This window comes from Bufo gargarizans, chromosome 3, assembly GCF_014858855.1.
Source record: "Bufo gargarizans isolate SCDJY-AF-19 chromosome 3, ASM1485885v1, whole genome shotgun sequence".
In the NCBI taxonomy this organism is placed as follows: domain Eukaryota; kingdom Metazoa; phylum Chordata; class Amphibia; order Anura; family Bufonidae; genus Bufo; species Bufo gargarizans.
The window spans coordinates 92,427,003-92,450,746 of NC_058082.1; the positions used below are offsets into that span (position 1 = coordinate 92,427,003).

Here is a 23,744-nt window from a genome sequence, read left to right on the forward strand (position 1 = left end):
GCCAGACACTGCTGGATCCCCACTCATTATAACGCCAGCTTTCTGCGGACAAATAACGCTGCATGCCTGGTAACACCCGGCTGGACCTTCACTGCAAACTGATGGAAAACAATAACATGTATGGCGCCAGCACACAAGAGCCATCACTGATGGGACCTCCAGGAGCCTCGGGGGGCTGCACAGGGGCCCCTATTATAGTGAGTGACTACTAGAGCATTGGCACCTAGCACACTACCCATCCCCATACACATGGGGTACGTGCAGAGCATTGCACCCAGCACACTATACATTCCTATACACAGGGGGTGCGTGCAGAGCATTGCACCCGGCACACTATCCATCCCCATACACAGGGGGTACATGCAGAGCATTGCACCCGGCACACTATCCATCCCCATACACAGGGGGTACGTGCAGAGCATTGCACCCGGCACACTATCCATCCCCATACACAGGGGCTACGTGCAGAGCATTGCACCCAGCACACTATCCATCCCCATACACAGGGGGTACGTGCAGAGCATTGCACCCAGCACACTATCCATCCCCATACACAGGGGGTACATGCAGAGCATTGCACCCGGCACACTATCCATCCCCATACACAGGGGGTACGTGCAGAGCATTGCACCCGGCACACTATCCATCCCCATACACAGGGGGTACGTGCAGAGCATTGCACCCGGCACACTATCCATCCCCATACACAGGGGCTACGTGCAGAGCATTGCACCCAGCACACTATACATTCCTATACAGCCCGGATCTGCCCATCGCAGCACTCAGCCCCCTCCTGATTGGCTGGACAGCCCACCAATCAGCGGCAGACAGATCTCCGGTCCTACTTCCCATGGAGAACTTTGAATAAGTCCGGCAGCCGGTGTGCGCGGTGACACATGGCGGCCTCTGCTCCGCGGCCGGTCCCCAGGAGGATGGCGCTGCTCCTGCTGCTGTTCTGGGCAGGGAACCTCCACGCTGCGGGGGCTACGGAGGAAGTGAGCCCGGAGAAGAGCCTGGTGTGGGGGCCGGGGCTGCAGGCTGCCGCCACCCTGCCCGTCCGGCACTTCCACATCCAGGCGGTGAGCGGAGACGGACACAACTTCACCTCCTCCCCGGGTAATCACGTGACCCGCCGCTAATAACGAAACGTCCCAGACAGACGGGACCGGCAGACAGCCCCGCCCACTGACGTCACCGCCCTGTGCCCCGTACTCGACGGGTAACCCCTTCACTGCTGCGGGTTACATTATCCCCTTTTATCTCTATAGAGTAGTTATCAGTGTGAGCGGCCGCTGTAGTGACTGACCCAGATGTAGTACAGGGGCCCCGTGGCTGTCAGTGTTATATGGGGCCCCGTGGCTGGCAGTGTTATATGGGGCCCCGTGGCTGGCAGTGTTATATGGGGCCCCGTGGCTGGCAGTGTTATATGGGGCCCCGTGGCTGGCAGTGTTATATGGGGCCCGGTGGCTGCCAGTGTTATATGGGGCCCCGTGGCTGCCAGTGTTATATGGGGCCCCGTGGCTGCCAGTGTTATGGGGGCCCCGTGGCTGCCAGTGTTATGGGGGCCCCGTGGCTGCTGTATTTTGAGACTACAAGTGATTTTGTGTGCCAGTCGTACAGACACTAGTTCCAGCACAACTATTGCGGCTGGCGGTGTTATCAGGGGGTTGCGGCTGGCGGTGTTATCAGGGGGTTGCGGTGTTATCAGGGGGTTGCGGCTGGCGGTGTTATCAGGGGGTTGCGGCTGGCGGTGTTAGGCGGCGTTCACATCTCCCTCACAGATGATCCGGCATTGATGCCAGCTGTTGCATGCAGTAGTATTTGTCCGGCCAAAACCTGGTGTTTATGCCGGAAGGCGGCCGGATCACCGCCTGACATTACGTTCAATGGGGATCTGGTGGTGATCCAGAGAATCCGGAAATACCAGATCTGGCCAGCTGTTCTCTTCCAGAAACGTCCTGACAACAACAGAGAACAGTTTTGGTAAATCTGCCCCCAGTGTTCATTGTTTTGGGGCCACTTATTAAAACGGGAGCGTCCACATTTGACATATACATTGGGAATAAAGGATGCAGAAGTACCGTACACTGCGGTTTTTCAGAGTCCAGCAAAAAAGTATACGTTAACGTATACGTTTTTTTCTTTTTACAATGATACCCTATGGCGACGGATGGCGCTGTGACTTCCATCTGACGTGTTGTGTGAAATGTGGGGTGACCGTGATGTGAACACAGCTGAGGATGTCACACACATCAGTGACTAGTCAGACCTGGCATACATGTGTAGAAGGGTGAGATGGCACATGTTGGCATTAGTAGCTCTGTCGCACACCTGGCATACTGGCTGGAAGGTTTATTGGCTGCTCGCTTGTCACGGCCGCCCCATTATTGCAGTGTTCACAGGTCACGTCTGAAAACAGCGAAAGAGCAACAAGGATGTGCGAGCGACACGGGATCTGTTGTTCTGTGAAACACCCGACACAGTCATAAGGTTGTCACTGTTATGGGGGCACTCTGGATGTTGTTATAGGGGCACTGGTTGGCACTTATGGGGGCACTATTGATGTTGTTGTTATAAGGGCGCTGTTTGTCACAGTTCTGGGGACACTATGGATGTTATTATTATAGGGGCACTGGTTCTAACATGGGTTACAGACACTGGTTGACATTATTATAAGGGCACTGGTTGTTACTGTTATGGAGACACTGGCTAACACTATTATAATGGCACTGGTTGTCACTGTTATGGGGACACTGGCTGACACTATTATAATGGCACTGGTTGTCACTGTTATGGGGGACACTGGCTGACACTATTATAATGGCACTGGTTGTCACTGTTATGGGGGACACTTGTTATAAGGGCACTGGTTGTCACTGTTATGGGGACACTAGACATTATAAGGGCACTGGTTGTCACTGTTATGGGGGGACACTATTGATAATATTGCTATAAGGGCACTGGTTGTCACTGTTATGGGGGACACTTGTTATAAGGGCACTGGTTGTCACTGTTATGGGGGACACTATTGATAATATTGCTATAAGGGCACTGGTTGTCACTGTTATGGGGGACACTTGTTATAAGGGCACTGGTTGTCACTGTTATGGGGGACACTATTGATAATATTGCTATAAGGGCACTGGTTGTCACTGTTATGGGGGACACTTGTTATAAGGGCACTGGTTGTCACTGTTATGGGGACACTAGATATTATAAGGGCACTCGTTCTAACTTAAGGGTTACAGACACTGGTTGTGACTGTCATTGACACTTATGGGGGCACTACGATTGACACTGTTGTAGGAGGACAACATGGTTGACTTTGTAACAGCATATTTACACCCAAAGGCCATAAATGAGACATAATGCATTTTCTTTTGTTGCACTTTTCCCCAAATTGTAGTTTTGAATGGAATCCTTTTTGGCACTTTTTTCCCCAGTTGCGGACAGACATTGGGGGAGATTTATTAAAACTGGTGGAAAGAAAAACTGGCTTAGTTGCCCATAGCAACCAATCAGATTCCACCTTTGATTTTTCAGAGCTCCTTTGGTAGATGAAAGGTGAAATCTGATTGGTTGCTATGGACAACTAAGCCAGTTTTCCTGTACAATAGTTTGATAAATCTCCCCCTTATTTTCGGTGTATAAATGACGCCCTGTCGCTGTTCTGTGTGGATATATGCGTGTGCCGAGACATTAGGGCCATTGTTACTGTTGTGAGGACCCTGGATGGCAGTGTTAAGGGGCCACTTTTATATATTTTTTTTAAACCTGAGATTGTGACTTTTTTTTTCCACCCAAGTGCAGAGAGCCACACCACACAATTCACAAGGGTGCGGTTTATAACGGCCCCCATAAACCAAGTCCATGGGCCATGACAGCCACACAAAGTCCAGGGAGCGCAGGTACAGCATGCACGCCGAGCACACTCTGCTTTTACTGAGTCTGCTTATATAGCACCTACCAGTAGCCATTTGGCTCCAGGAGACGTATATAGTGGGCTCAGCATGCATGTTGGTACTTGCATCCCTGGATCCGATGAAAGCTGTAATGGCACCGGACGGGGTTAAAAGCAGAGTGTTCTTGGCGTGCATGCTGTACCTGCGCTCCCTGGACTTTGTGTGGCTGTCGTGGCCCATAACAGGTAGGAACTAGTGTTAGGGACCACTCATAGAGGCGACCTTTACGTGGTGAGTGGCTTATTACGCTTTGGCCAAATTGTACACCAATGCCTCATTCAACATCCAGCAGAAAGGCAGGGCAGAGTGCGATTGCATTTGTGTTTTTGCGTTTGTATATGATTTATCTTGCCCAAAAGAAAGGGGCCTCTGTAGCTGTCATGATTATGGAGAACACTGTTATGGTGAATGTCAGGTGTATAGAGAACACTCTTGTGGGGCCACTGTGGCTGGCATGGGTATGGAGAACACACTTATAGTTCCGATGACGATCTATTATTTTTCCAGGGAATAAACCATTTAAGGTCGTGATTAAAGCCTTGTCTCCAAAAGAATACATCCGAATTCACGTGCCGGACCCCCTGGACAGGAATGATGGCTCCTTCCTGTTGAGATATCGCATGTATGGAAGTACTAGAGAAGGACTGGTCATTGAAGTGCGTCATCAGGACAAGCATGTGGCACAGTCTCCGTATATACTGAAAGGTAATGCCAATAGAAACATAGAATGTGTCGGCAGATAAGAACCATTTGGCCCATCTAGTCTGCCCAATATACTGAATACTATGGATAGCCCCTGGCCCTATCTTATATGAAGGATGGCCTTATGCCTATCCCATGCATGCTTACACTCCTCCACTGTATTTGCAGCTACCACTTCTGCAGGAAGGCTATTCCATGCATCCACTACTCTCTCAGTAAAGTAATACTTCCTGATATTACTTTTAACCCTTTGCCCCTCTAATTTAAAACTATGTCCTCTTGTAGCAGTTTTTCTTCTTTTAAATATGCTCTCCTCTTTTACCTTGTTGATTCCCTTTATGTATTTAGCAGTTTCTATCATATCCCCTCTGTCTCGTCTTTCTTTAATCTTTCCTGGTAAGTTTTATCCTGCAATCCATGTACCAGTTTAGTAGCTCTTCTCTGAACTCTCTCCAAAGTATCAATATCCTTCTGGAGATATGGTCTCCAGTACTGCGCACAATACTCCAAATGAGGTCTCACTAGTGCTCTGTAGAGCGGCATGAGCACCTCCCTCTTTCTACTGGTAATGCCTCTCCCTATACACCCAAGCATTCTGCTAGCATTTCATGCTGCTCTATGACATTGTCTGCCTACCTTTAAGTCTTCTGAAATAATGATCCCTAAATCCCTTTCCTCAGATACTGAGGTTAGGACTGTATCACTGATTTTATATTCTGCTCTTGGGTTTTTACGTCCCAGGTGCATTATCTTGCACTTATCAACATTAAATTTTAGTTGCCAGATTTTTGACCATTCCTCTAGTTTTCCTAAATCCTTTTCCATCTGGTGTATCCCTCCAGGAACATCAACCCTGTTACAAATCTTTGTGTCATCAGCAAAAAGACACACCTTACCATTGAGGCCTTCTGCAATTTCGCTGATAAAGATATTAAACAATATGGGTCCCAGAACATATCCCTGAGGTACCCCACTGGTAACAAGATCTTGGTCTGAATATACTCCATTGACTACAACCCTCTATTGCCTGTCCCTCAGCCACTGCCTAATCCATTCAACAATATGGGAGTCCAAGCACAAAGACTGCACTTTATTGATAAGTCTTCTATGTGGGACAGTATCAAAAGCCTTACTAAAGTCTAGATAAGCAATGTCTACTGCACCTCCTCCATCTATTATTTTAGTCACCCAATCAAAAAAATCAATAAGATTAGTTTGACATGATCTCCCTGAAGTAAACCCATGCTGTTTTTCATCTTTTAATCCATGGGATTTTAGATGTTTCACAATCCTCTCCTTAAGTATGGTTTCCATTAATTTCCCCACTATTGATGTCAGGCTTACTGGTCTATAGTTGCCCGATTCCTCCCTACTACCTTTCTTGTGAATGGGCACAACATTTGCTAATTTCCAATCTTCTGGGACGACTCCTGTTGCCAGTGATTGGTTAAATAAATCTGTTAATGGTTTTGCTAGTTCACCGCTGAGCTCTTTTAATAGCTTTGGGTGTATCCCATCAGGCCCCTGTGACTTATTTGTATTAATTTTAGACAGTTGACTTAGAACCTCTTCCTCTGTAAAGACACATGCATCAAAAGTCATTAGTCTTCTTTCCTAACTGAGGTCCTTCTCCTTTATTTTCCTTTGTAAAGACTGAACAGAAGTATTCATTGAGGCAGTCAGCTAGTTCTTTATCTTCTTCCTTATACCTTCCTTCTTTTGTTTTTAATTTGGTAATTCCTAGTTTTAGTTGAATTTTTACATTTATGTATCTGAAGTACGCCTTATCGCCTTTTTTTCACTGACTGAGCTAATTTCTCTTCTGCCTGCGCTTTAGAAGCTCTTATAACTTGTTTGGCCTCTCTCTGCCTAATCTTATAAATTTTCCTGTCATCCTCGTTTTGGTTTTTATAATTACTAAATGCTATCTTTTTGTTTTTAATGATTTTGGCCACTTCTGCTGAGTACCACAGCGGTCTCTTCCTTTTTTTGCTTTTACTGACAAGCCTAATGCAATTTTCTGTTGCCTTCAATAGTGCCACTTTTAAGTTGTCCCATTTCTCTTGGACTCCATTGAAACTGTTCCAATCTGATAGGGACTCGTATACCACAAATCTAATTTTAGAAAAGTCAGTTTTTCTAAAATCTAAAACTTTTTTGTTTTTGCGTGGTGTGACTCAGTCACTGTACTTATAGTAAACCACACTGACTGGTGATCACTAGATCCCAAGCTTTCCCCTACAGTAATATCAGATGCCACCCCCCAATGTAGTGCACATGGGGGTGGCATCGACAGCAGACCAGCCGTTGGCCATCATGGGTATGGAGAGCACTTTTTTTGGGCCACTTTGAATGCCAAGTTTATGGAGAACACTTTTATTGTGGCTGTCTGTCATGGAACCATGAACCAGACGTACAACAGAGATAGGTGGAATAAGAAGGCTTTATTGAAAATCAAGCCGTAGCTAAAGTCCAAACGGATGGCTAAACTGAAGCAGGGTCTTGCGTAGACGGAGGTCAGGAACCAGGAGGGTAGTCAGACGTAGCCAGGATCAGGAACCAACGGGGTAGTCAGACGAAGCCAGGATCGGGAACCAACGGGGTAGTCAGACGAGGCCAGGATCAGGAACCAGAAGCAGCAGCAGTCTTTGAAGCATGTGCACACAGGAGGACCAAGCAAGGAACTGAAGCCACAGACCTTCTATATATATGAGCTAGGCATCCAGCTCCTCCCAGTGGGAAGGAGGAGCCGCAGGGTGGGAGGCTACAAGAAACCCAGAAACCAAGATGGCCGCCAGCACATGTCAAACGAAGGAGAACAGTGAGAAGGTAAGACCATGACAGTACCTCCCCCTCAAGGGCCCCTCCTCCGCGGAGTAAGGAACGGTTTCAGAGGGAAGCGTGCGTGGAAGGCTCGGAGCAACGCAGGAGCATGGACATCTGTGGAGGGAACCCAGGAACGCTCCTCTGGACCATAACCACGCCAATGGACCAAAAACTGCAACCGACCGCGGACCAGGCGTGAGTCCAGGATATTGCTCACCTCATATTCCTCACGATTGCCCACTTGGACCGGACGGGGCCGAGGAACCGAGGAAGTGAAACGATTACACACCAATGGCTTCAACAGGGAGACATGAAACACGTTGGAGATCCGCATGCCAGGAGGAAGCGCAAGGGCATAGGCTACCGGGTTTACCCTGTGAAGCACTCGGAAGGGACCAACAAAGCGAGGCGCCAGCTTGGGAGTGGGCACTCGAAGGTTGAGGTTGCGGGTGGACAACCATACACGGTCTCCGACCTGGTAGGAAGGAGCGGGCGCTCGTCTGCGATTAGCCTGGAGTCTCTGGCGTTGCGCAGAGACCTCAAGGGACCTCTGGATCTGTACCCAAGAAGTACGTAGGACGGAAAGGTGATCCTCCACAGCCGGAGTATCCTGGGGAGAGAATACCTCCGGTAACACGGCAGGTTGGAACCCATAATTGGCCATGAAGGGAGACGTCCCAGAGGAAGAGTTCACCGCCGTGTTCCTGGCAAACTCAGCCCAAGGCAGGAGGTCAACCCAATTGTCTTGGTGATCGGAGACATAGCAACTCGAAATAAATGGCCACCTGGTTAAGGAAACCTCGGCACTGAGTTGGCTCTCCCCCAAAGCGCTGTGGAAGGGGGGCAGAACCGGTCATACCCCGAAACACCGCAGGTGCAGCAACAGGTGTCGGGGTAGACTCTGGCGCAACAACCGGAGCGGCAGTAGGAGCGGGCCCAGGAGCGACAACCGACCCATCGGCAACGGAAGCTAAATGAGCCGTGCGTTCAAGCAGGGTTTGTAACGCCACAGCGAACCGACCCAACAGGTGATCCTGCTGATCAAGTCTGGCAACCAGCGTAGGTAGCGAGGATGGCCCTGTACCGTCAGAATTCATGGCTTGGTCCTAATGTCATGGAACCATGAACCAGACGTACAACAGAGATAGGTGGAATAAGAAGGCTTTATTGAAAATCAAGCCGTAGCTAAAGTCCAAACGGATGGCTAAACTGAAGCAGGGTCTTGCGTAGACGGAGGTCAGGAACCAGGAGGGTAGTCAGACGTAGCCAGGATCAGGAACCAACGGGGTAGTCAGACGAAGCCAGGATCGGGAACCAACGGGGTAGTCAGACGAGGCCAGGATCAGGAACCAGAAGCAGCAGCAGTCTTTGAAGCATGTGCACACAGGAGGACCAAGCAAGGAACTGAAGCCACAGACCTTCTATATATATGAGCTAGGCATCCAGCTCCTCCCAGTGGGAAGGAGGAGCCGCAGGGTGGGAGGCTACAAGAAACCCAGAACAAAAATGTGGTTTTGCAGCATTTACAAAAATCCCTGCAAGAAACTGTACTAAAACCTGAAAAAAATAAGGTCTTGTGTAAATATAGCCTTTAGCTCTTGCAGCTCTATAGCTGAGAGGGGAGACTATGTGGGCCCACTATTAAAGGGCGTAGCCGTTACACCTAGAGGCTCTGCTCTTTCTTCAACTGCCACACACTCTTTCACTTCGATTGACAAGGCCAGGCTGTGAAAACATTGTCACACCCGGCCCTGTCTATTTAATGCAGTGGGCACGGTAGTTGTAGCGAAAGTAGAGCCTCTAGGTGTAATGGCAACGCCCCCGTTGCTCCTAGAGGCTCATTTGCATATATTAAACCATCATTTTTCTCAGCAATGCGGGCACATATGAAAATGGGACCAACGCAGATGTCCTCAGCTGCCAAGCGCAAATACAACAGGTCAGCCAGCGTCATAGGTACAAAACTGCTAACAGATGCCCTTAAAGGCGGGGTCTACACCTATACTTTTTGTAGCATTGCTAAGTTTTTATCAAGCTACAGCTGATATCCAAAGTAGTAAATACCTGAGCTCTCTCTCTCAATCCCTCCAAACACATGCACACTCAGCTTGGTGATGTACCCCCAAAATAGTGCAGATAAAAAAAAATAAAACTGGTCCCTAAAAATTGGGTTTTTGAAAATTTCAAGATTTGCTTCTAAACTTCTAAGCCTTGTAACATCCCCAAAAAATAAAATATCATTCCCAAAATGATCCAAACATGAAGTAGACATATGGGGAATGTAAAGTAATAACTATTTTTGGAGGTATTTGTCACGGATGATGTTGCAGATAGCTGGAAGTTATGAATAAACGTCCGACTGGCTTGATCCCAAACTAAGGAGCATAAAGGTGACCCCCTATAAAACCCTAAGAGCTCACCCTGACTGCTAAGCACATACAAGGGTCTCAAAGGTAGACGATTGTATGCCCCCGTACCTAAGACTGTGTGACACCTGAAAACCCTATAATAGTGAGGGGACACGACCACCGGCTCCCTGCACTTCATACGGAGGGAGTCAGGGTCACCTAGAATCAAGCCAGCAAGGAAACACAATACATGAAAGGATTTATCTGAACAAGCAGCAGCAGAAGCCTCCAGCAGTGAACACTTCAATCCAGGAAGTAGTATAAACCGCAAAGTGAGGCAGTATGAGAGGGAATATAAAGGAAAGAGGATTAGTCTAAATAGGTGACAGCTGGGAGAAGGAAATGAGATGAGAAAGTGAAACCAAAACAAAGAACATCATGCAAGAGGTAGAGGAGGACGTCTGTCAGACCTTCTCAGAGAGCTGGCGGTGACAGTATTACTATGTATTCTAGAAGTAGAGAAATTGAAACTTGAAATTAGCATTTTATTTTATTTATTTTTTTTACACTTTTGGTAAATTTTAGTATTTTTTTTATAAATAAAAAAATACATATTTTTATTTTTTTTTTTACTTCATTTTGCCTGTGTCATGAAGTATAATATGTGACGAAAAACCAATCTCAGAACGGCCTGGATAAGTCAAAGCGTTTTAAAGTTATCAGCACTTAAAGTGGCACTGGTCAGATTTGCAAAAAAATGGCCGAGTCCGTAAGGTGAAATAGGGCAGAGTCCTTAAGGGGGTAAAGAAACACGTCTAGGATATGTCCTGAGAGCTGTTACCACAGGGCAGGGAGCCTATATAGTTCCTGTATGCCAGCCTGGAAGGATTCTTCTTTCCGGAGAATTAGCAGCTTCTGAGAACATAACTGATTACAATGAGGACCATTCTGAGTGAGATGATCTGCGAGTAACTTCAGTGATCCCTGGAAACCTCCTCGTTCAGCCTCAGACAGTATCTCCAGAAGGTGTGGTGATACATTAACATTTCCCGCTGCCTGATGGATGCCGACCTGACAGCGGGCCTTGTCCTGGCTTGTCCCACACGCAGCAGAAGATACATTTGATCTAATCTCTGTTTTCCGCTGTGTCTCTGTGTTAATCCCAAAATGTTTTTCACCCACATACAAGAATATACAGACATTTAAAGGGGTTTTCCGGAACTTATAATATTGATCACCTGTCCTCAGGATCAAATCGGTGGGGGTCAACTTCTGGCACCCCTGCAAGTCAGCTGTCTGAAAGGGCCACAGCACTCAGACTACACCAAGTACAGCGCCTTACATTTTTTAGTGGCTGTTTTTGGTATTACAATTCAATCACATTCACTTGATGTCACTCGCGTTTTGGCTTTCCGTTTGTGAGATCCGTTCAGGGCTCTCACACGCGGTCCAAAAGAGATCAGTTTTTCCCTAATGCATTCTGAATGGACAAGGATCCGCTGAGAATGCATCAGTTTGCATCCGTTCAGTCACCATTCCGCTCTGGAGGCTGCCTGCAGCGTTTTTCTGTACACAATGTGATTCTGACACAATAGAAAACGGATCCGTCCCCCATTGACTTTCATGGCTATAGAAGACCTAATACAACCGGATCCGTTCATGACAGATGTGTGCGGTTGTTTTATTGTAACGGAAGCGTTTTTGCAGATCCATGAAGGATCCGCAAAAAATGCTAGTGTGAAAGTAGCCTTAGGCCCCTTTCACACGGGCAAGTCCCACGCATCCGACTCGCAGCGTGCGTATGCATCTGCTCCCGTCCTGACCTCCCAGCACTGACTGGGTTTAGTATTGTACTGATTTACAATGCTATGTAACCCTTAGAGGTCTGGAATATATTGGATAACACCGACATAATGCTGTCAGTGTTGTCCAATACTTTCCAGAACTGTAAGGGTTACATAGCATCATAAATTAATGTAATGCTATGCGACCCCCGTCAGTGCTGGGAGGTCAGCACGGGTGCTCTCCCTGACGCATGCTGCGAGTCTAATGCGTGGGACTCACTCGTGTGATAGGGGCCTTAGGAAGAGGACGTCTGGGCGGCAAGGCACCTTTCAACAGCTGGCGAGCAGCGGTGCTGGGAGTCAGACCCCCAACCGATCAGATTTGATGACCTATCCTCGCGGGTTGTTAGAGAAAAAGTCGGTGTGAGCTTAAACGTTGCACAGTGTGACTTAATAGGATCTTTATTTGGGGTGCTGCTTAGATCCCTTCTATTTGAGGATAGGCCATCAATATTTAAGTCCTGGAAAACCCCTTCAAGGTACGTTCACATGGCGAGCGAAACCATTAGCGTTGTGTACTCCATGGCAGAAAGCGCCACGGTTTCTGCTGTGGTTGTTCACATTAAATGGAGCTAAACCGTGAGTGTACACCCACCATGGCTTGAAACAGCATCTGTCCGGACACCGCGCCAAGAAGGGACATGCCCCTCCTTGGCAAGCTTGCAGCTTTGAAACGCCAGTCCACGAACTGCAGCGCTGCCTCCCTTTGAAAACAATGGGAGGCAGACACCACGTGATCACCAACCAAATTCTGCTATTTGAACAGGCCCTTAAAGGTTAAGTCCTTTAAATCATTGAATGTCCTGTGAAAGTTACAGGGGGATTACATGCAGCGATCTCCTCCACAGTATGGAGAGCAGTGATCGCTAATGCTTTCGCTCGTCCCCATGCAGAATCACTGTTTGCCGGCAGCAGATCGTGATTAGACCGTACAATCTGCCGATGGCAAGCGATGGTTTTTAAACCTGCTGAAAGATTCCGATTGTCCGATGAACGAGTGATTGCTTGTCGGCAGTATTACACTGCCAGATAATTGCTAACGAGCGTTACTACGAACACTTGTTAGATATGATCTGCACGATTATCTGCTAGTGTAATCCCTTAGTCTGCCCCACTGTCGGTCCACTTGGAGAATGTATTTTTCTCTCACGTGCTATGTGTACCAGAAGCCTTCTTCCCTACATGCCCACAAGTGCAGATTTTATTATTACTCCTGGAAATCTGCCTGGTTATAAAGATAAATCGAGCAGGTTTACTGCTGAGGGGTCTGGAAAGGAGTTGCTGTACTTTTTATAGGCTGTAAAGTGTTTTTTTTTTTTTATTTTTTAGGGATAGATCTTGATATTTAGCTATGCCACCAGTGTATGATTGGGGAGGTCCACCCTGGGCAGTTCTTTCTGAAAGCCCCTCCCTGGAACCATTCACATTTTGGTAGGGAGCAGAAAAGCACAAGTAGCTGAAGGCCTTGCCTGATATGTCATTGTTGTCTATATAGACTACTATAGACTAGTTCCTGGCAGGCTGCTCCAGCAGCAGAGGACAACCTACCAGAATTCACCAGATCCGGCACTGCTGGATGTGGACGGAATGTCCGCTGCCCGCATTAAGTATGCTGCGGTTTGTGTTTGGCCGATCCTCCGCATGCCTGCCGGATTGTAGCTACCGCTGGTGAGAAGTGTTGTCCATTTCATAAAACCCATTCATAAATCACCTAGTAGGGAATTTTCTGTTCAGGATCCTCATCTTATGGCCAAAATGGAGAACGATATACAAAGAGCGTCTCTCCCTGGAACTGTCTTCTCCAGTTGTCCGATGATATGAATAGACACTGCGTAATGCTTAAAGGGAACCTGTCAACATGATCTAGCTGCTCAAACTACCATCAACCTGTTGTCCAGGACAGTAACAGTCGATGTTCTTCTACTTGCGTGCAGTTTCCACATCCTGCAGCATTCCCAAGCCTTTGTAGAATGGCAAAGGTGGGACCACTCTTTGAAGATGTGCATTCACCGATGAAGCCAAGGCCGGTAGACCTCACTTCTCCTCACTTCACTGTTCAAGCGCTGGATGTGGCATGTGATGATGTACCAGACCTGTGGCATGTCAATAAGACCAGGAGGAGCAACGGCCAGGTTGACTTCTCCAAAGAGTAGCCCCATCTCTGTGACTCTATACAGGCATAGGAATCAAGCGTTAAAAGATAGTTTTTTTGCGTGGTGCCCAATCTGTAAGCAAGTACAATAACATCAGTGGGAACCTGTTACTGTACAGGTTCCTCCATAGTCCTCTCACCTAACCCTGTCAATTCAGAGGAAGAGTAAGCAGGAGGAGCAGGGGTGCTCAGAGTGGGCCCCTCCCTCAGTGCACTTAAGTGCTCATTTGCATATGGATTAAAAGTAGTTTTTCTCCAGGATGAAGCAGCGGATTGCTAAGTCATAGGTATCATGACATTTAGCTGAGCCCCATAAGGCATTGTGCCCAGTGTAACAATGAATTTCCTGCTGACAGACTTCCTCGAACTTCATTACATTTCTATTTACTGTCCAGTGGTATCGTTGGCACATGCACCAGGATGTTTGCCCCGTGCCCCGGATCTCCTGCTGCCTGCAATTGTCACACTTGGTTGTATCTGTATCCTCTACCAGGGCCCCATGGTGCCTCAGTTATCTTAATTGGTGATTTACTATTTCTTTTTCTAGGACCGGTTTATCATGAGTACTGTGACTGTCCAGAAGAAGACCCTGAAATATGGCAGCAGACTCTTTCATGTCCGACCAGTGAAGCTCAGATATCAAAAGACTTTGCCCCCTTCCCATCTATAGACCTGAACAGAATGCTGGAGGAAGTGCCCAGTAGATTTGCAGAAAAGCGCGGCGCCATCGTCCATTACACAGTCCTCAATAATCAGATCTATCGACGGTCCCTGGGCAAATACACAGACTTCAAAATGTTCTCTGATGAAATGTTGCAATCGTTGGCAAGAAAGGTGAGCTTCAGCCAAGATTCAGCCAGGTCCAATAATTGGAGTTGACAAGGCTTGGCACGTTGATATGTTTAGATCATGACTGATATTTCTCCTCAGGGCAGAGGAGTCTGAAGTCAATGAATTTAATAACATTTAAGTTGTTTTTTAGGTTCGCCTTCCCGACTTTGAATTTTACATCAATGTGGGTGATTGGCCGGTGGAACATCGAAAGGCAAACGACACCCCTGGCCCACTGCCCATGATTTCTTGGTGCAGCTCTTCTGATTCTAGAGACATCATCCTACCGACCTACGACATTACTCATTCTACCCTTGAAACACTCCGTGGGGTCACCAATGACCTGCTCTCCATCCAGGGCCACACAGGTACGTAGCATATTCATGCCTCTCCATATAGTCATCTCCTCCTGCCACCCACAGACTTTTTGGCTTGGAGAATTAATATAAACCCCGGCGCTGAGCATTGTTTTACAGCTTATATTAGAGAGAGCTATTGAGTACCTTTTAAAATACATTACTTACTGTACACTTACCCATAGTTATAGTCTGTATTATGTATACTCCAGAGCAGCATTCCCAGTTCTGCTGGTCGTGATTGGAGGCAGTTAACCAGCTATTAATTCTTTGTACATCAGATATTTGTACTGCCTGGTGTAAGGAAGATACTTCCTAGAATGCAAATCACCAGAGCCGCTCTTTGCAGACATTAAATAGGTTACCTGGCCTTGGAGCCGACAACCCCTATGCTACGGACCTGTGGCCCTAAACAAAAAAGAAGACTCGCGTGTCAGCAGTGAATGCTGAGGCTTGTGATTCGTCACAACAGTCACTGGACCCAGTTGGTTCCTGGTCCCGTGGGGACCACAAGAGGCTGGGAATGGAGCTGCATCAGGAACACGGACAGGTGAGTCTTCTTTATTATGTTCAAGGATACAGGTCTATAGTATAGGGGTTGTCAGCTCCTAGGCTGGAGAACCCCTTTAAGCAGGGACGTACTGGCCATAGACCCTACAGGGAGAATTCCTAGTAGGCCAATGCCATGGGGCCACCCCAGCCCTCCTCACGGCCGCCAGCCAAGTACATAACAACCTGACTCTCCAAGTCAGGTACCTATGCACCTGCCGGTGGCAACAGGCGTTCTCAGATGTTTTCCTGCCCCACCACAAATGGACTGCTTTTAGTAAGGTATTCTGTGCTGCTGGGACAGTATTTTATGCTGCACTGTGGCATTCGGTTCTGCCGGGGCGGTATTATGTGCTGCACTATGGTATTGCTGGCCCCGCCTACTTGTGTTGGCCCTACCTACGATATGGGTCCATTTTCAGTTTTTATTTTTTCCTCCGGGGCCACGCTAAGTTCCCAGCCCATCCCTGCCTTTAAGCCAGCAAAGAATACTGCCAAATCTCTGCTGTCAGGCCGTCAAATTTGTGAATGCAATTATGGACTGTAAATCCAAGATCAATACAAGTTAAAGGGGTATTGCAGGATTTTGCACAGGATAGGCCATCAATATCGGATCACCTGGGGTCTGACACCTTGCACCCCCACCAATCAGCGGTTCTGCAGTAGCTCTGGTGCTGGAACTATACAACTTCATCCACTGAATAGTGGACAGAGCTGATTACTGCAGCCATTGAAGTGAATTCCAGCACCGGAGCTCCTGCAGAAGACCTGATCAGTGGGGTATAGAGTGTTGGACCTTTGCCAATCAGATATTTATGGCCCAACTTGAAAAACTCTCTTCTTTACCAATTTACTATGTATAACATTTCCTTGCTCCGATGCTCCCCCTTACCTTGCACTGCATTGCGCAGGGCAAGGTCTTTGTTTACTGCCGGTGATGTACCGGGCTTCTCCTCCCTATGCTAGGTGGGGGCTTCCGCCGGCACAACATGGGCGGTGTGTTGCGCTGCCCTAGGCTGTTTTAGAGGCGGGTACCACTAGTACCCGATGCTCCACTCCTACATAGTAAATGAGTAAAGAAGAGGTTATAACCGGGTTCAGCTCCTTAGGACAGGTTTTCAGTATCTGATCAGTGGGGGTCCGATTCCTGCACCCCTGACTACCTGCTCTTTGAAGAGGCCTCTGTTCTCATGAGTGGAGTGGCCTCTTCCTAAGCCGTGTGACTTCACCACCATTGGTCACATAGTCATTGTGCAGCTCATTCCAGTTTAGCTACTATACGGTGTACGGGCTGTGCTTGGTATAGTGTGAAGAGGCCACTTGGATATTGATGACCTATTCTGAGGATATTTAAGGTCAGTGTAGGATTATGTATAGGATCATCACCTGACAAGTCTCACGTATGATGGCATTAGAAATATGTGGCTTCTTTCTTCCAGAAATAGCGTCTCTAAACTGAACTGACCCTGTTCCTGGAAAAAAGCAGCCATGTTGTTCTAATCCATACAGTCCTATGCAGATGACCGAACCCACCAAAAGGCTCAGTGGTCAGTATTTCTGAGCAGGGGCCATCATTACTATTAACTGCAGAAGTTCTAGTCACTATAACGATTCTACTAAATTTACATTCCCAGTATCTTATTCTTCCTGGGGAAAGGAACTAGTTTAATATTGAATCTAGATTGTGGAACTGCTGTTTTTCTGGATTCCATCTATTGTTTCTATATCTCTACTTTCATGGACTAGACAGAGGATTCTCTCTAGTTGCCATGTTGTCAATGTCCTGAGCATTAGCTATTCCATTTTTGTTCTCTTTTTAGGTCCTTCCTGGCACAACAAGACTGAACAGGCCTTTTTCAGGGGACGAGACAGCCGGGAGGAGCGTCTTCAGTTAGTGCAAATGTCTAAAAAGAACCCCGAGCTGCTCGATGCAGGTATCACCGGTTACTTCTTCTTCCGAGAAATGGAGAAGCAGCTGGGAAAAGCTCCACTTATTGGATTCTTCGATTTCTTTAAGGTGAACGTCATTCTACCGGTGGTTGTTTTTATGGTCCACATACATCGTATTAAATTTATTACAACTAGTTCAAGGGTCACTAACTTTAAAAAAATTTAATGTTTTATATCTCATAGAGACATATTAAAGTTTACATCCTTGGGGGTTTAAGTGCTAGGATCTCTAGAACGAGCAGAGAGAAGTGCGCACATATTGCTCTCTCTCCTCACAGCAGAGGATGAAATCGAGACTAGCCCATAGACCTCTATGGAGCCTGTCTCATGCAGCGAGGAAAGAGAACGCGATATGCACATGCTTCTCTCCCCTCGTTCTAGATATCGGTGGTGGTCTCAGCCAGCTCCAGAAGAAGGCAAAAACAAAACCCCTTTTCAGGTTCATGCCAACTTGTCCTCAGTGACTGCAGATATGGATTTACCTGAATGTTGTTTAAAAAAATATATACATCCGCGCAGTTCCTCTAGAATTGGTGGATGTCCCCTGTACAGTTAGCTGTCCATATCTAGAAAGATCATGAGTTTTTAAAGGGCATCTGTCAGCAGATCTATCCCTATGACACTGGCTGACCTGCTACATGTGCGCTTGGCAGCTGAAGACATCTGTGTTGGTCCCATGTTCATATGTGTCCGCATTACTGAGAAAAATGATGTATTAATATATACAAATGAGGCTCTGCTCTCTCAGCAACTGCCGCACTCTCTGCACTTTGACAGGACCAAGCAATAAAAACATAATCACACCTGACCCTGTCAGTCAAACTACAGAAGGTGTGGCGGTTGCAGAGAGGGTGGAGCTCTCTAGGTGTAATGGTAATGCCCCCGGTTGCTCCTAGAGGCTGATTTGCATATTATTACAGTTTAATTTTTCTCAGCGATAGTACATATGAACATGGGACCAACACAGATGCCTTCAGCTGCCAAGTGCACATGTAACAGGTCAGCCAGTGTCATAGGTACAAATCTGCTGACAGTGTGTTTTTAAAGGGTCCTTTATTAAGCGAATTACACCACTATTGTGGCGTATAAAAGTCGCACATTATGGCGCATGAAAGTGCTTGCGCCAGAAAGTGGTGGAAGTTATAGCAGACATCTACACCAGCCTGTAGCTGGCGTAGACTTCACTTTCTGGCGCACGGCGCAAACACAGATGCGCCCGATTTGTTAAGAGGCTACTGCCTCTTAATAAATTAGGCGCCTCTCATGTCAGTGCAGGGAGATCAAGACTGGCAGATGGATGCGCCCGTCTTTTATCTCCCCCACTGACTTTTTAATTGTTTCCATAAATTAATAGTACAAGTAAAGATAAGAAGCTTTGTAATATAACGGGAGTGTTCCTCTTTCTCCACTTATCTGGCTCCTCCTCCCGCCTGTAATGATTACTTTTTCTGTAAAATCTGTCTTCCGTGAGACAGGTTAGCAGCTCACTGAGGGATCAAGTTACCTCTGCTGCCCCAAGAAGTCTATGGGAAGGGTGGAGCTGATCCTTCAGTAAGCTGATCCCTGTGGAGCTGCAGAGATGCCGTGGGCTCCAATAAGTTTTCTGTCTCACCCCTGAGCTGGATTAACAGCTATACTGCTTAGTACTGTTGTATAACGTCCTCCATGCTGCTTCTGAGGGTGTGATACAGAGAGATGGGGATCAGGATGTCATCTCCACTATGTGTGCTGTGTATGGGAGACATAATAGCTGCTAGGATCTGCCCATTAGCTCAGTGAAAACTGAGAACTGGAGATCTCCTCCGCAGATAAATGCAGGATACAAATCCTATAATGGTCAGATATACTGTTTATCCTCATACACATTCTGGCTTATTCTGAAGGGTCACCTGAAACCACAGGTGCGCTTTAAACACAGAAATATGGCTTCTTTTTACAAATTAAATAACCCCCAAATGTTATGACTGCATTACCCAGCAGTTCACTTGAGTAACCCCTTAATATTGCACAGATATTTAGTTTTAACGACCAGACCCCTTTTAGCAGTTTTCTGCAAAAAAAAACCACACAACTTTCATTCTTTAAGAGCAGAATACAGAATGAGAGCTGTGCTGTGATTGGTTGATGGGCAGTTTCTCTTTTAGACAGTTGCATAAATCTCTCCCAGTGTGTGTATGTACCGTATATGTATGAGTGATATAGATATCATTTTTTTTATTATTGAGTATTTATTATTTGAAAGGGTTTTTCTGAGAATTTTATACTGATGATCTATCCTCAGGATAGGTCATCATTATTTAATTGGTGTGGGTCCGACACCTGGGACCCCCGCCAATCAGTTCTTGTCCCTAGCCCAGTGACGTCACGTTCATCAGTCACGTGGCCTAGGAGCAGCCCAGCCCCGTATAAGTGAATGGGGCTGAGCTGCGATACCAAGCATAGCCACTATACAATGTATGGCGCTTCGCTTGGTGAGCTGAAAAAAAGGGCGCTGCGCTTTCAAACTGCTAATCGGCGGGGGTTCCAGGTGTCATCTGCATTTGTATAGGCGACTTGCATCAGGGTTAGGAATTTGGACAGTTTGGTGGTGGTTATTAGGGGTTCATTATTTTTCTTCTTCCTTCTTTTTTCTTCTTCCATCATTATTATTTTTGTTTTGTTGTATTTGCCACTTTTATAAAAAATTTTCTTATATATTTCTCTTGTAATTGTTACTTTTATACACATATCTATTGTAGGACATTTTAAAATAAAACCTGTAACCTCACTTGTAATAACAATTCTGGAGCATCTTTTCTTATGTGTTGTGCTCTTCCTCTATTATTCCATCTAGAAGTTCTGAATGAATTGCTAACAACAGTTTGCAATAAAGGTCTAGATGGGTGTTACCAGTTGGAGGTGTGTATCTGCAGTCTGACACTGACAGCACTGACTGGATAGTGTCAGACTGTACCCCCGCCCCAACTGGTAACACCCATCTGGACCTTTATTGTAGACTGCTAGTAATGTAATCATAAACTATTAGCAGGAATAATAAGGGAATGACACATCAGAGAGAATAGATGCTCGAGAATTGATATTACATGGGGAATGCAAGTACAGTAGTCACTAAAGAGACCTGTCAGGCGAGGTGACAGCTCCTCTTTAAACACCTACTGTAAGAATTCTTATGGTCAGACACCACAGGCATGGCTCTTGTACATACTGTGACTGACGAGCACAAGGGCATTTCTTATACTTCATATTAAATAGATTTGTCCAAAATAAGAAATATTTGTCTTTTCCCATTACCAGTGACGTTCTTGTCCATGGTCTGTGTCTGGTATTGCAGCCTAGTAAATGGGCCTGAGGAGCATTACCATCTCGGGCCTGTGGACGAGGATGGCGCTCTTTCCACAAATGATGGCCCCTCACTGTCTATTGTTTCCTTCCACAGTACAAGTACCAGGTGAACGTGGATGGGACTGTGGCCGCCTACAGGTTTCCGTATCTCATGTTGGGGGACAGTTTGGTCCTAAAGCAAGATTCCCAATACTACGAACACTTCTATAGCAACCTAAAGCCAGGGAAACACTACATCCCCGTAAAGCGCAACCTGGAGGATTTATTAGACAAGATCAAGTGGGCTAAGGTAAGATGTGGCTGTATGTAACGCACGGAAACTGCCAAAATCAGATTTAAAAATGGCGCAGATCTATGCTAATGAATGATCCCTGAAGGGTCAATTGGGCGTAGACGCTACATGGAAGAGTCGGGGACTTTGATGCTCACCCCTGCCCCTCCAGTCTTGATTGACATCCCCCAGCTGCTGTACACCACCACCAGCCTTCTCCAAAGCTCATGCATGCGGCATTGTCTTGTGTCCCCCGAGCATGCGCAGTGCAGCGAGGTGTACTGATAATGAAGCCAGCAGAGTGCACCGCGCAGGCAGTATAATGCAGCTGCACATGCATCAGTATTTTGCTTTTCTGCAAAAATCTTTACATTTATACCAGCCATATGCGCGCATTTTTCTCTGCTTACAACTAGATATCAATTTACCAATTTTGATATACCGTATATAATTTTTTTTATGAGCTGTTTATTTGGCAATACCATTTTTATTTATTTTTTGTCCCTCAAGGAAAATGACGACGAGATGAGGAAGATAGCCAAGGAAGGTCAGTCTGTGGCCAGGGAACTGCTACAACCTCACAGACTCTACTGCTACTATTATAAAGTATTCCAGGTGAGAACTACTAAAGGAGATCTCATTGCTCCCCTTATTCTGTAATGGGACAAGCCCTTTAAAGAGGTCTTCCCATCCCTGAAAGGATATGCCATCACCTTCTGATCGGTGGGGGTCCGAATGCAGACCCCAGCCACTACTTTTGCAGGGACCTAAAGTGCAGTCCTATTCATTTTCGTGATCACTGGGAGGGGGGTCCAATTTTTCTCTTCAGGACTGCAGGACATTTTTGGGCCCTTGAGTTCAGACATTCATAACTGTTCTTTTACGTTTTTTCATTTATTTATTTATTTATATTTTTATTTTTTATTTTTTTTTGTTTTTTTTTGGCCCAATGTCTTGGTTATCAAATCTACATAGCACTGAATGGGGTAAAAAATAAAAAGCGATGATTTACTGAACTTGAGATGTGCAGTACTAACTCTAGACTTTTTCCTTTAGATGTATGCCAATCGACAAATAAGCCGTCCTGAAATCCGTCATAAGATGGAGCATGTTCCTCAGCCTGATGATAATACCGCCATCTGTAACTGCCACAGGAAGATGACTAATGAGAAGGATGAGTTATAGTCCATGGTACTGAATGATGGACGAGTGGGACTGTACTCTGAGGCCGGTGACGGACCTGGCTCCTGAAGAAGATTAATCATTCCTTGAGTGATGAGGTCTAAGCTCCTATACCTACTAATATGTCTGTATGGTATCTCAGAAGATCAGTCATCTTGGACCCCATCCTCCCCTCAGTTCCAGAAACAAAGGGACCACTGCGCCCAGTAGAGCAGTCCATTCCTGATGGCTGGCTTTGCTTCTTTCCATCAGAGGAAACTCCTAATACAAGATATCAATGCGAGAGACATAAGGAGCTGCTGAGCACCAGACTCTCCATCCTCCATGTCTGAAGGGACTGGTGGACTGCGAGTTCACTGCCGATCCTCACCTCACCACATATATAATGCACACTCCGTGTATAAAAGGGAAGGAAAAAATATATGGCACAATAATCATGAAGACTATGTCTGTAACGTCAGTGCTGCAGATGGACAGATTTGTATTTCCTCTTTTGTGATATGAATTTATAATAAAATGTTTTTGTATGTTCTGTAATCCATAGTTATCACTAACGTGTGTCACCACAGGCTTTCTGTATATTCCATGCTATATTCCAGCAGAGTCTTCCGCCAAAAGTGACAAATTGTGACCGGTTGTTAGGGTTTTCTTACCATAAACATTTTTGGGTAAGGGGAAGGCCAATTCCTGGGGAGGGGTTCTGTGCCCCCTGTTTACCGAGGAAAAGAGGTCCTGTACGAGCAGACGCTCTCCTTGGGAGACATAGCAGAGTGAATGGGCTTGATTGTTGTATGTATGTGCCAAAGAGATCTGGGTTCAGTAGTAGGGTATTATTTATTGACTAGTAGCTTCTATCTATATATCTCATCTATCTAATCCAGGGATGGCCAACCTGAGGCTCTCCAGCTGTTGTAAAACTACAATTCCCACCATGCCCTGCTGTAGGATGATAGTTATAGACAGTCTGAGCATGCTGGGAGTTGTAGTTTTGCAACAGCTGGAGAGCCTCAGGTTGGTCATCCCTGAATCTAATCTATCTTTTATCTGATTTAGCTAAAAAAATAATTATTTAACCCCAACTGGTGCAATGAGTTGCTTCTCATTTCATAAACAACCATGTCGATAGACACATCTTGTGGTCGTGGAAAAGATGTTAGTCTGTTTGAGAAGGGTCAAATCATTGGCATGCATCAAGCCGAGAAAACATCTAAGGAGATTGCAGAAGCTACTAAAATTGGGTTAAGAACGCATTATTAAAAACGGGAAGGATAGTGGGGACCGATCGTATTCGAGGAAGAAATGTGGCGGGAAAAAAATCCTGAATGATCGTGATCGGCGATCACTTAAATGTTTGGTGAAATCAAATCAAAGAAAAACAGTAGAACTCAGGGCTATGTTTAATAGTGAAAGTAAGAGCATTTCCACATGC

The 23,744-nt window shown here is 46.3% G+C and overlaps 1 protein-coding gene across 1 annotated transcript; it reads left to right on the plus strand.

The window, feature by feature from the left end:
- The first annotated feature begins 744 nt into the window (after window positions 1-744).
- On the plus strand, window positions 745-22,852 carry POGLUT3 (protein O-glucosyltransferase 3). The gene is made up of 8 exons (XM_044287770.1): window positions 745-1,116; window positions 4,470-4,667; window positions 14,382-14,668; window positions 14,817-15,033; window positions 17,391-17,587; window positions 20,957-21,151; window positions 21,644-21,748; window positions 22,190-22,852. The coding sequence occupies exons 1-8, from the start codon at window positions 897-899 to the stop codon at window positions 22,316-22,318; spliced, it is 1,548 nt and encodes a 515-aa protein (XP_044143705.1). The 5' UTR covers window positions 745-896; the 3' UTR covers window positions 22,319-22,852.
- The last annotated feature ends 892 nt before the right edge of the window (window positions 22,853-23,744 follow it).

Coding starts and splice junctions, on each gene's coding strand:
- POGLUT3 (XM_044287770.1), top strand. CDS start 897: ATGGCGGCCTCTGCTCCGCGGCCGGTCCCCAGGAGGATGGCGCTGCTC. Junction 1,117..4,469: donor CAACTTCACCTCCTCCCCGG/GTAATCACGTGA, acceptor TTATTTTTCCAG/GGAATAAACCATTTAAGGTC. Junction 4,668..14,381: donor GTCTCCGTATATACTGAAAG/GTAATGCCAATA, acceptor TTCTTTTTCTAG/GACCGGTTTATCATGAGTAC.